Genomic DNA, 13032 nt, shown 5'->3' with positions numbered 1-13032 from the left:
AGGTTATTTAATAAAAATGTGACATTTTTATATATATATACATTTAGAATTTGAGGAAAGTGCTTCCAAAATGAGTTTCCAAGAGAAAAGAGAGAATGAAGACACCTCCAGTGACTCCAGGTATGGCATCAGCACTTGTGCATGTTTTTATGAAGTTGACATATCTCTTTATCTCAGACAGTAGAGCACGGCTCTCACAATGACAAGATCATGGGTTTGATTTCTGTAGGCTTATTTGCACTGCACCAACAGATTCTGACTAGTGCTATAAGACATATTTGTTGGGTTTGTTGGATCAGTGTATTACCCATGTTGGCATCTGTTCCCATATTCAGTCTGTATTTGACGGGTTGCAGAATTTCTGAGATGTGACAAAATTTTATTTAGTGATAGTTTGCATTGGCTGATGTCTGTCAGTGCTGTGTTAAATTATCTGAATCTCTAACTGTATATAGATTAAACTGAATGTGTCTTAACTAAATGAATAGCCAATGTAATGTAGTTCCAGTCAGTTTGTTCTCTACAATATTTTAAATAAGTGTCATTTATTAAACAAATACAATAATAATAACTAAAATGGCTTTAATAATTACAACAATACTGAATATTAAATAGGGGGGGGGGGGGGTCATTAATGGACAATGGTTGTCTGTTTATCAAATTGTACAAATGTGTATCTTAAAATACAATAATACTGTGTGTGTGTGTGTGTGTGTGTGTGTGTGTGTGTGTGTGTGTGTGTGTGTGTGTGTGTGTGTGTGTGCATGTGTGTGTGTGTGTGTGTGTGTGTGTGTGTGTGTGTGTGTGCGTGTGTGTGTGTTCATATATACTATGCATACTTGTTTGTCTTTTGTCACTATCAGCAGAAAGAAGAGACTGAGATCAGAATCTGCAGGACCCAGCAGCAGTTTGTCTGTGAAGAGTTCACAATCCATGTTTTTACACCCTTCATTCAGTGATGGAACAAAGGCCTCTGCCCCAGAGTCAGTATACATATTTAGCTGCTGATTTACTGCAGTTTCATTTAAGAAACCCTAATGAACACTAAATGTTCTCCAAAATATGCAACATATACTATCCACATTGATATGTTTCTGACAATCTTCAACAGCCATTGCAACTACTCGTATTCCATTTTGGCTGTTCTTTCTTTTAATTTCAGGAGTGTGGAGAAAGATCATAGATTTGCATCCCTCAATCAGACCCACATCAGTAAGGAAAGAAATGAAGGAGTTCTGCAGAAAGTCAAAGACCAACACAAAACCAGCATGAAGAAGAAGTATGAACACTTAATTGAGGGAAATAAACTACAAGGAAATGAAACCCTCTTGAACAGGATCTTCACACAGATCTACATCATAGAAGGAGAGAGAGAAGGAGTGAATGAAGAACATGAGGTTTTACAGATGGAGAAAAAACCCAGAACACAACACAATCCAATCAGCTGTAATGACATCTTTAAACCATTACCTGAACCAGGATGTGAAGAGAAAGAGAAAATCAAGACTGTTCTTACTAAAGGCATCGCTGGAATTGGAAAAACGGTCTCTGTGCAGAAGTTCATTCTGGACTGGGCTGAGGGAAAAGACAATCAGGATGTAGATTTCATGTTTGTGTTTCCATTTCGAGAACTGAATTTGATTTTAGATCACCAGTACGGTCTTCACAGACTTCTGCTGGACTTTAATCCTGAACTTCAAGATCTGGACTCAAAGATTTACGAGGAGTGTAAAGTTGTGTTCATCCTAGATGGTCTGGATGAAAGCAGAATCACACTGATGTTCTCAGATGATGAGAAAGTTTGTGATGTGAATGAATCTTCATCAGTGGGTGTGTTGATGTCAAACCTCATCAAAGGAGAGCTGCTTCCCTCTGCTCTCATTTGGATCACCTCCAGACCAGCAGCAGCCAATCAGATCCACTCCAATTACATTAACCGTGTGACAGAAATTCAGGGATTTAATGACCCTCAAAAAGAGGAATATTTCAGGAAGAGAATCACTGACCAGGATCAAGCCAGAAGAATCATCTCACACATCAGAAGAGCAAGAAGCCTCCACATCATGTGCCACATCCCTGTCTTCTGCTGGATCTCATCCACTGTGCTCCAAAACCTCCTCAAAGAAGATCTCAATGCAGAAATCCCTCAAACTCTGACTGAAATGTACATCTACTTCTTGCTGATTCAGATTAAGAGAAAGTCTGATGAAAGAGATCCAGAGAAACTCCTGAAGTCTGACAGAGAAGTGATTGTAAAACTTGCTGCAGTAGCTTTCAATCAGCTGATGAAGGGTAATGTGATGTTCTATGAGGAGGACCTGATTGAGAGCGGCATAGATGTCACTGACGCCTCAGTGTTTTTTGAGATTTGCACTGAGATCTTTAAGGAAGAATCAGTGATTCATCAGAAGAAAGTCTACTGCTTCATTCATCTGAGCGTTCAAGAGTTTTTTGCTGCTTTCTATGTGTTTTATTGCTATTTAAGCTGCACAATGAAAGCTCTGAGGGTTTTTGATTCAATTCACAATTTGCATAAAGGGGCAGTAGATAAAGCTTTAGAAAGTAAAAATGGACACCTGGATCTGTTCCTGCGGTTCTTGCTGGGCATCTCACTGGAGTCCAATCAGAGACTCTTAGGGGATCTGCTGACACACACAGAAAACAGCTCAGAGAGCATCAGTAAAACCACACTTTACATTAAAGAGAAGATCAAAGATGGAAAAGCAGTCTCCACTGAAAGAGCCATCAATCTGTTCCTCTGTCTGCTGGAAGTGAAGGATCAGACTCTGTCAAGAGAGATTCAGGAGTTTCTGAAATCAGAAAAACATTCAGAGAATAAACTCTCTCCATCTCAGTGCTCAGCAATCGCCTACATGCTTCAGATGTCAGAGGAAGTGCTGGATGAGCTGGATCTCAAGAAATACAACACATCAGATGAAGGTAGAAGAAGACTGATATCAGCTGTGATCAACTGCAGAAAAGCTCTGTGAGTGTTTAACCCATGTCTTACAGTGAAGAGTCCTTTCTGAATGGAATTACACTTTTCTACCCTGTTAAAACAGCATATGCTGGTTAGTCATGTTTTAATGCATGACCTTAAGAACAGCCTAAACCAGCATTCATGCTTTAAAACAGCAGTTAAATAGATATTACAATGATAATTGATAATAATTTAAATATTTTGTGTTGTGTTTCAGTCTTGCTGGATGTAATCTCACTGACCAACATTGTGAGATAGTGACATCCGCTCTACAATCATCAAACTCTGTCCTTAGAGAGCTGGACCTGAGTAACAATGACTTGCAGGATTCAGGAGTGAGGCTGCTCTCTGATGGACTGAAGAGTCAAAACTGTAAACTGGAGATACTGAGGTCTTTAGAACATCACACATTCATAAATTCTCAAGATTTGTCAAGGCAGCTGGTTTTTAGGATCAGTTGTCACCAAACACTTTCCCTCTCTCTGCCCACTTAATTCTTTGAAATCAAGCTGATGAGGTGGTTTGCCTAAACACTTGATGTCCGATTAAAAAAAAAAGCACTTCTGAAAGTCCATCTTTCTGCAATTTCTGTAGATTACAATAATATAATATTAAGTGTGCAGATTGTTTTCTTTTTCATGACCAAAGTTCGGCACTCAGAGTTGTGTTTTTAATGTGCTGTCAAGTTAAAAATATTTAGATTAAAAAAGCCTGTTTCAAGATGTTGTGTTGCATTTGATTGTTTCATGATCTTTCATGTCACTTCAGAGTATTTGTCCATATCATTTTATAAGATGAGAAATCCATGCATACTGGTTTAAAAACTAAGATCAACAATGATTCCTCTGGTATTTGAGAGCTGAGTGCTTCACAGATGATGTAATCTGTCGATGTGTGTTTGTAGGTTGTCTGGCTGTATGGTGACAGAGGAAGGCTGTCGTTATCTGTCTTCAGCTCTGAGCTCAAACCCCTCACACCTGAGAGAGCTGGATCTGAGCTACAATCATCCAGGACAATCAGGAGTCCAGCTTCTCTCTCAAATAAAGAGACTCAAGTATGTGGGGTTCAAGTTTAGAAATACTGTGTGCAGCAAGAGCCCAAACTTCACATCTCTGCATTTACTAATTAAATCCATATCCTCAAATAATTTATCTGTCCACTTCAGACATTCTGCAGACTAAAAGTAAAATTGCAAGTTTAAGTCAACTAACAATTATTAGAGTATTATTACACCCTCTGCTTAATATCTGCTGTTCCCCAACAGACAATCCACTGACTATAAAGCCCTAAACTAACAGTCTACTAATAGTATAATCAGAGTTAGTTCACATAAAGTTGAAAGTTACTTTTATTTAGTACAATGTCTAAAGTACACTATCATAAAAACAAAACAAAAACTTGTAACTCATATTTCCTGTAAACCTGTTCACTAATGACTGAATATATAAAAAAACTGAGATGTACAGCTCTGTAAACTGCTTTGTTACAATATATATTGAGAACATGCTAAGCAAAAGAACTGGATTCATTACATTTAAGGACTGTATGTGAATAACTCTTCCAGTTACTTTATGACTGTATATTTGTGTGTTATTTTAGTTTGGACCATGGAGAGCCTTTCAGGATCCAACCAGGACTGCAAAAATGTAGGTTCTTTGTCTGGCACACTCTGGCACATTTAATGTAAACAAACAAAATTGTACAACTGTTTTGTCTCTCTCGGGGTTTAGATTTCTGTGATCTCACACTGGATCCAAACACAGCAAGCACTCAACTCATTCTGTCTGGGAACAGAGAGGTGAAATATGTGGATGAGCAGCAGCCGTATCCTGATCATCCAGACAGATTTAGATATATTCCTCAGGTTCTGTGTCGAGAGAGTCTGACTGGACGTCATTACTGGGAGGTTGAGCGGACCGGCTGGGCTCGTGTAGCAGTGGCCTATAAAACAATTGACAGGAAGGAAGGGACTGTTGGTAAGTTTGGATACAATGACAAGTCCTGGTGTCTCTTCTGCACTGTTAATGGATTTGTTGTCTGGCAAAACAATGAGAGCCACAACATCCCTGCCCCTTCACCCACCTCTAAAAGAGTAGGAGTGTATCTGGACTGGCCGGCCGGCACTCTGTCCTTCTACAGTGTCTCTGACACACACACACTCACACACTTACACACATTCAACACCACATTCACTGAACCCCTCTATGCTGGATTTAAGGTTTTTAATTCCTCTCTGTCACTGTGTAAGATCACACAACAGACAAACATCTGACTGAGTCATGGTCCTATGTCTGATTATTAGAAGATGTGATTTATGAAGTACTGTATATAATGTATGAAATTAACTACATAAATAGTGATTACATGATAGTGTAAAACTACTATGTATACTCAACCTGTCTTTGTATTAGATGTCTGTAACATACATATACATTTATTGTCTTTATATTAAATTGCAAAATATTACTGCTATTGATGTGGAATATGATTAAGGTTAAGGAAAGGTTAAGGGATAGTGATAGGGTCAATAGTATGATTATAGATGTAACTACAGAAATTAATAACATATGTGATATTTATGGTCTATATTAGAGCATATTTAAGAGTGCAAACACAAATTTGTATTGTACGTCATTCATGCTGTTTCTTTATCTCTACAATATTACTTCGTACACGTTTATAATATATATATGTACTGTAATCATTATGTTGTTATTGTGTAACTGTTTATTCTAACTGTGTGTTGTGTGCTGTGTTGCCTTCACAAGTAAGTAGATACCTGAAAGACACAATCTCTGTTTCAAGGATTTATTATCACATAATGATATTGTGAAGCAGTATTTTTTGTTTTGGTATAATAACACTTGTTGAAATTGTGTTGCTCAGGCGATGTCTAACTGAACGTGGAAAACTATTCAATAAACTCTACTGATTATTACCATCACTTTATCTTCTGCTTTCTGAAATGAAACCTGCCTCTGTCTGTGTTTGGACTGACAGAAAAACTGATTTTATGTTGACAAATTTAATGTGTGTGGGATTTTGAAATTAAGAGTCACTGAGATCCTCTTGTTTTCTCAGAAATTAATGTGAGACAAAAGCGAACGAACCAGTTTCTCCGGATGTACTATTCCTGCAGTGTGTTCACTGTAAATCTGAAGTGTTTAATGTAAATCTGCAGAGTATTTATAGTAAATTTTATAATGATCAGCTCAACTCTTTACTATCCACAGAGTGCAGTCTGACACGACTCAGATCAAGTACTTTCAGTGTGTTCAGAGGTTAATTAATGAACTGTTAGTTGGATTCAGTGCAGTTTGAGGAGGACTTTCACAATATATTGTTCTCCTTTACAGAGATCAGATCCTTGTCAGATGCTCCTCTGACAATTTTTGAATTATGACAAAAATAAATTCTTCCTTTAAAACTTCAATATTTCTATGAGGACTTCACTCACAGACAACCAAACTATTTTCATGTTGTTATTAAACCAGGTTCTAATTAATCTATTAATCTACATGACACTAAACATAGCAGAGAAGCTTAATATTATGTGAATAAATACATTAATCATTATCATCTGTACACTAGTCAAGGTCATAACATTATTTCAATGCACAGAAGTTAACTGTCTCTGACAGGAAGTTCATGGTGAGTTAGGATTGGAGCCTGAGACTGAATTGTCTCCATCTAGAAGTGAATGTGCAGCATGACACAGACACATTGCATTGAGAAGCATGAGATGTGCCCTTGATGTTTAAAAATAAAGTGTGCTTATTATGGAAATAATATAGCCTAACATACTAACATACTGCTATAAAATTAAATTGTATTAATTAGTTTAAAAATATAATAAACACAATTAGCTGAATTTCAGTGTTTTTGACCAATTGTGTAGGAATATTAGAATATAGAATTTTATATTTCATATTTATTTTGTAAGGTGGAAAACCATGTAAGGACCAGCATTTATGGAAAACTAGAATATAATTGAACAAATTTGTGTTCAAATTATTTGTCTTGTATTTAAAAATAGCAATATTTGTAAGCAATGATAGCATTTTAATTTCTATTACCTTCAAGTGTAATATCACAGTTTAAAATCATAATAAATTAATTTACAATTATTAATAATTGTAATACTGTGGTATTCATTCATTAAAAAGAAATGGTACAATTCAATCCAGACCAGATGGTGGATCAGCACCTAGAAAGGACCTCTACATCCCTGAAAGACAGAGGAGACCAGGACAACTAGAGCCCCAGATACAGATCCCCTGTAAAGACCTTGTCTCAGAGGAGCACCAGGACAATACCACAGGAAACAGATGATTCTTCTGCACAATCTGACTTTGCTGCAGCCTGGAATTGAACTACTGGTTTCGTGTGGTCAGAGGAGAACTGGCCCCCCAACTGAGCCTGGTTTCTCACAAGGTTTTTTTTCTCCATTCTGTCACCGATGGAGTTTCTGTTCCTTGGCGCTGTCGCCTCTGGCTTGCTTAGTTGGGGTCACTTCATCTACAGCGATATCGTTGACTTGATTGCAAATAAATGCACAGATACTATTTAACTGAACAGAGATGACATCATTGAATTCAATGATGAACTGCCTTTAACTGTCAGTTTTCCTAATGAATGTTGTTCAGTTGTATTGACACAATCTGTTTTGTTTAAAGTGCTATATAAATAAAGGTGACTTGACTGACTTGACTTTCCTTCCCTCTGCTTTTGGTCTAATAATTTATTAAGTGTGGAATTTTGAAATGCAGAGTCACTGTCTGAGACCCTTCTCAGAAATGAATGTGAAACAAAAGTGAATAAATCGGTTTATCTAGATGTTCCTGTAGTTTGTTCACTGTAAATCTGCAGGGTGTTTACTGTAAATCTTATAATGAGCAACTCATCCATATCTATCCTCAGAGTCCAATCTGATACAACCAAGATCATGAACTTTAAGTGTGTTCATTAATTCATGAACTGTCATTTTGATTCAGTTCAATTCAATTCATTTGATGAACACTTTGCATTGAACAGATCTTCCACAGAAGCTCCTCTGATAACTGTTGCATGAGTGCAAAACTAATTCTTCACTTAAAACTTTCATAACTCTATTAGGCCTACGCTCGCAGACACCCAAACTCTTATTTTACTTAATTTTTGTTATTAAAACTGGTTCAAACTAACACACCTCCACCTGATAGGCCTATGGCAGATGACATAATGTTATTTTATTAAACAGATTAAAGCATTATGATTTTCACACTAGATGAGGTAATAACACTATTTCAGCATGCTAAAGTATGGACTGGAAGTTTTATGTTGGATTGGAAATTGAGTCTGAGCACTCTTCTTTAATGAACATATAGCGCCCCCTTTTGGAAAGAGAGAGAATATTCTCCTTAAATTCTTTTTAATGTATGTCCATCACTCAGAATGAGTCGTTTTGTAAATTTGAACTGAATTTGAACAAACATGATTCAGACATTCAATTTTAGTTATAAAGGTGTTCATTAATGACTAATAACTCATTACAATTCTGTGTAAATCATTGAAAAGCAGTTATGATAAACTGTGTGAATAGAAAGAGTGACTTTAACACAATATTTGACAATACGTGAACCATTTTAAACACATTAAATTAAATTAAATTAAATTACATTAAATTACATTAATGCATTTAGCAGACGCTTTTATCAAAAGCGACTTACAGTAAATCTTTGTATTCTTACTTTTTTCACCCAAAACCAGTTTCCTGATTTATATCAGGATACTGCAAAAAAAAAAAAAAAAAATACTATTATAGAGAGACTGAAGGGTGTTGTTTTTGTGGTGTTACGACCCTTCGTGGGCTCTTTACAATCTAGGGATTGAGAAGGAGAACATTAAACTAGTTTGGGCACCTGTCAACAATATCACTAAATGAAATGAGACACAAGATAGTCACATAAAGTTAATTTAATAAATGTAAAAGTATAACTATTTTACATAGAAATAAAGAAAAACAATATTTACTCAAAGATAATTTTTAGGAACCGAGGAGAAGAAAGGGGAAATCTGGATTGTGCCAAACAAAATAAAGTAACGTAAACAAAAATGAAACTAACTAAACCATTTCCATCTACCCCAAACTAAAAAGAAAAGAGTGTGCATAGACAAAATTCAATTCAGTTTAAAACTTTTAATGCTCACACATAAGGAGTTCTTAGGGCAGTCACAACAGGCAATAAACAAAACAAATCAAACAAAGCAAAACAGGACATATCACAAGGCGAAATCAAAACCAAAAAGTCTCTCTCCTGCACTGGCAGTAGCATCTCCCTTAAGTAGCGCTTCCCCAGGTGTCAAGTAGGGATGGGCGAATCGATCCTGAAGTGTCGATATATATCGATACTGATGCGAGTATCGAAAGTATCGATACTCAAATAAAAAATATCAATACTAAGGTGTTTTTATTTACCAGTGATTTTGTTTATTAAACAAAAAATAATATGCCAACAATATGCCTTCAGTTGGATGAATAACCTATGTTAGCAAATAATTGTGTGGAAGGGATTTTTCGTGCTCATCTGAACACACGCAAAAAAATAAAAAAAAATAATAAAAAATGAACATGCAAATGTTGCAAGGCAGAAACAATCAATTACAGAGAGCGTTCACTTACTTCTGACAGTGCATTTAAATAGAGCTGCATTTCCCAAGAGAAGCCTATAATAAGAGATAATTTATGTTTTTGGAAAAGGCAGCCCAGAACTATGCAGAAAAAAAAATAAAATAGGCTATACGTATGTTTGAGTTATTTTACAATAAACCTATTGAAATTGTACCCTAGTTTGTGCAGTACACTTATTTACATTTGAATGTTAAAAGTTCAAATTGCTCATGTTCTATTCTGTATTGTTTATATAAATCATATACTCTGCGAATAAAAAGGTTGCATTTTATGCATGCAACAGCCTATTGCTGGCAGTTCCTTATGACAATGAACCATGGTAAAGTGAACATAGTTTAACTATAGTATTTGTAGATGTCCTTGGTTACCACTACAGTAAACATATTTTAACCATGTGTAAACAAAAATATTAAGTCAATTAAGGCGTATTGAATGTTAAAATGCATTTCAAATATAAAGTAGGTATTATTACCCATTGTACTCATAATAATTAAATAAATTTCATAATCCAAAAATTCAGTTTAGAAGTATCTAACCGGTATCGATGATACTGGCCATTAAAAGTATCAGTATCATATAGAAAACAAAATATGTGGTAACGCCCATCCCTAGTGTCAAGCATTGGTATGATGAGGATCATGCCCTCACAGGGCACAGCCAATCAACTAATCACAGATGATTGACAGGCAAAACAGCAAATCAGCAACGGCCTGTTAGAGTGACAGTAAGAGAGAGGCAAAATGACACCGAAAAGAGAAACACCGAAAACACACACAAAAACATTAAACGTCCCAGAAACATTAAAGGACATAACAGTGGTTTTCTCATAAATATCTAATCTCTGTTCAGATTGACTGAGAGGCATCATATTATACCGTAAACTTTTTTTGTATGTTCTTGGTTGTTCTAGTAACATCCCAGAGGGAGTCCTAGTGGAATATGAAATGAAGCCCCACTCACATCCTCGCTGCTGAGGGTGAGCTGCAGCTGGCCTCTTTAATATAACCTCCACCTTGGCAACAGTGAGACAACAGTGCTAACAACCAAGTCACTGTGCCACCCCATTATGAATGGAGTGAAAGGTAAACAGGATTTTCTTCAGTAAATCTTTGCAGATGGGTTAATCAGTATCTCTGACATATGCTGCTGTGTGTTTCCATATAAAGCATTCCATCACTCTTCAGTGTGCTTATAGCTGCATGTTTTCATTTTAATATTGATTCTTCGGAGCTGTGTAGTTTTGTCTTGTTTACTGCAGAGGCACCAGATAAGTCCCACATCTGGCACATATGGAATGATTGCCAAAAGCACAATCATCCCAATAAGCAAAATCACACTGGACTTTATCTGACCCACAAAATACGTGTATATTAAAAAAAGATGTCAACTCGGCCTTAATTGGCTGCAAAGAAAATACATTATATCTCTAAAGATCTCAGCAGAAGAGTATTAAACAACTCCACAAACACTAAAATAATTCAGATTTACTGAATTAATTTAAATTAAGTAGTTGTGTTTAATACTTTAACATTTCAAAGAAACCCTGTACAACTAGAACATAAATTACAACATGAGTTTAAAAAAATAAAAAATTAGCATAAATAAGGGGTAGTAGTGACACACACAAATATCAGCAACCAGCATATGAATCTCAACAATGGTGACAAAATATTAAAATCAATAAGTGGATCAATTCTGGCCATCACAAAAAGATACTAAAAGCAAATAAATAAATCCATTATCCAGTTTAATCCAGTTAGAATTAAAGAAAATAATAGGAAAATTCAGCTCCATAATTTATTCATGCTGTGATGCATGCTGGGAACTTAGTATGGTACCCAGAATGCATTGTGATGTTACACTTTTTTTGTCACTATTGTTGAGATTCATGTGTTGCTACTGCAAAAGTGTTTGATAAACACACCATCACAGCAGCCAGCGAAGACAAATTAAGAGTGAATTGCCCAAGTAATTACAAAAATAAAAGCTACATGCGGGCCAGATCCTCATTCCACATGTGGGCCTGATCTGGCCTGAAATTATGTTGCTATCTGGAACAAGTCAATGTGCTTAAACATGATCTGGAATTGATATTAAACAAACCCATGAAATTGCTGTTAATACCAAACCAAATTAGTTGTCATATTATAAAACACTAATCATCCGTATGGTGACTTCAAATTAAACAAACTTTAGATTTAAGCCCCTGTTAATTCTCATTAAAGAATTTCTGTAGATGTCTAACAGAGAGTCAGTCTGGTTTGTCTCTTCAGATATTTAATGTCTTTTATCCTCAGCTGAAATCACTTGATTCAGGGAATGACGGGATTCAGTTGTAGTTTGTCTCTTTTTTTTTAAGTTTGTCTCTTATTTTTCTGTTCTCTTCTTTCCTTTAGTGATTTTGCTTGTTAACAAGCTTAGATAAGATGAGAGGACTATAAATAATATAAGATTTTGTGGCTCAGATAAGGTCCAGTGTGGTTTATTTCTCTGCCTTTGGCTGACATGTTGATTTGCTATGGCCTGCTTTTGGCCCAAATCTGGCAAACAGGAGCGGTCCGCACAAGTGTCATCATTCCACGCTGCATGTGGGCCAACAATATGTTGCTATCTGGATTAGGTCAATTGTGCTTAAACATGATCTGGAATTGACATTAAACAAAGCTTTAAAACTGGTGTTAAAACAAACCAAATGAGTTAATACATCATATTATAAAATACCTATATATTATTGCTATGTATATTATTATGTACTACTCAATAAATAATCAATAAATGATCTTCCTAACTCTAGATACAAATGGAGGAGTCTGAGACACTTAATCAGTTCCAGAAGGAGGAAGAGGAGCAGAAGGGAATAAAAAAATCACTTCACTGTCCCTAGTACTGACTGACAACAAAAAGCTCTTATTTGCTTCATTAAACAACTTACACTTATCCTGATAGCTAGTGTTTGTATTGAGTGACAAACATGATGATCTGAACCACCAGAGGGAGAAAAAGACAAAGAGACAAGAGTCACCTTAACTAGTTGACTAAACGAAAGTAAAAGACAGAATAACATTTTGAGGGTTTAAATCTATCCCAGGACATTTGATTGGCAGCATATTGTGGTAAGTTCAGAATTTCTCTTGTATAAATGTTAGAATATGAGATGCTTGTTGAAACTCATGACGTGCATTTAAAAAAATAAAAAACATAAATACAACAACAACAGCAACAACAGACTGCAGTTTTTACATTTGTTTTAGCTTACACTACAAAGAATTAATGCTTAAGTCTGCACTACTTTTGTATCACAAGTACCAAAACTACAGCTTTTCTACTTCAGGTAAGTTTCTAAAGTTATATTGTAGCAAACCGTAAAAGCTGAATGAACAGT

The 13032-nt window shown here is 35.8% G+C and overlaps 1 protein-coding gene across 1 annotated transcript; it reads left to right on the top strand.

Moving 5' to 3' along the window:
• The first annotated feature begins 1205 nt into the window (after positions 1 to 1205).
• On the top strand, positions 1206 to 5898 carry LOC132125231 (NACHT, LRR and PYD domains-containing protein 3-like). Its single transcript, XM_059536523.1, has 5 exons — positions 1206 to 2986; positions 3198 to 3371; positions 3885 to 4034; positions 4580 to 4626; positions 4711 to 5898. The coding sequence occupies exons 1-5, from the start codon at positions 1269 to 1271 to the stop codon at positions 5250 to 5252; spliced, it is 2631 nt and encodes an 876-aa protein (XP_059392506.1). The 5' UTR covers positions 1206 to 1268; the 3' UTR covers positions 5253 to 5898.
• The last annotated feature ends 7134 nt before the right edge of the window (positions 5899 to 13032 follow it).

The sequence above is a fragment of the Carassius carassius genome, chromosome 43, assembly GCF_963082965.1.
Source record: "Carassius carassius chromosome 43, fCarCar2.1, whole genome shotgun sequence".
NCBI lineage: Eukaryota > Metazoa > Chordata > Actinopteri > Cypriniformes > Cyprinidae > Carassius > Carassius carassius.
This window is presented reverse-complemented; position numbering and strand designations above follow the sequence as displayed.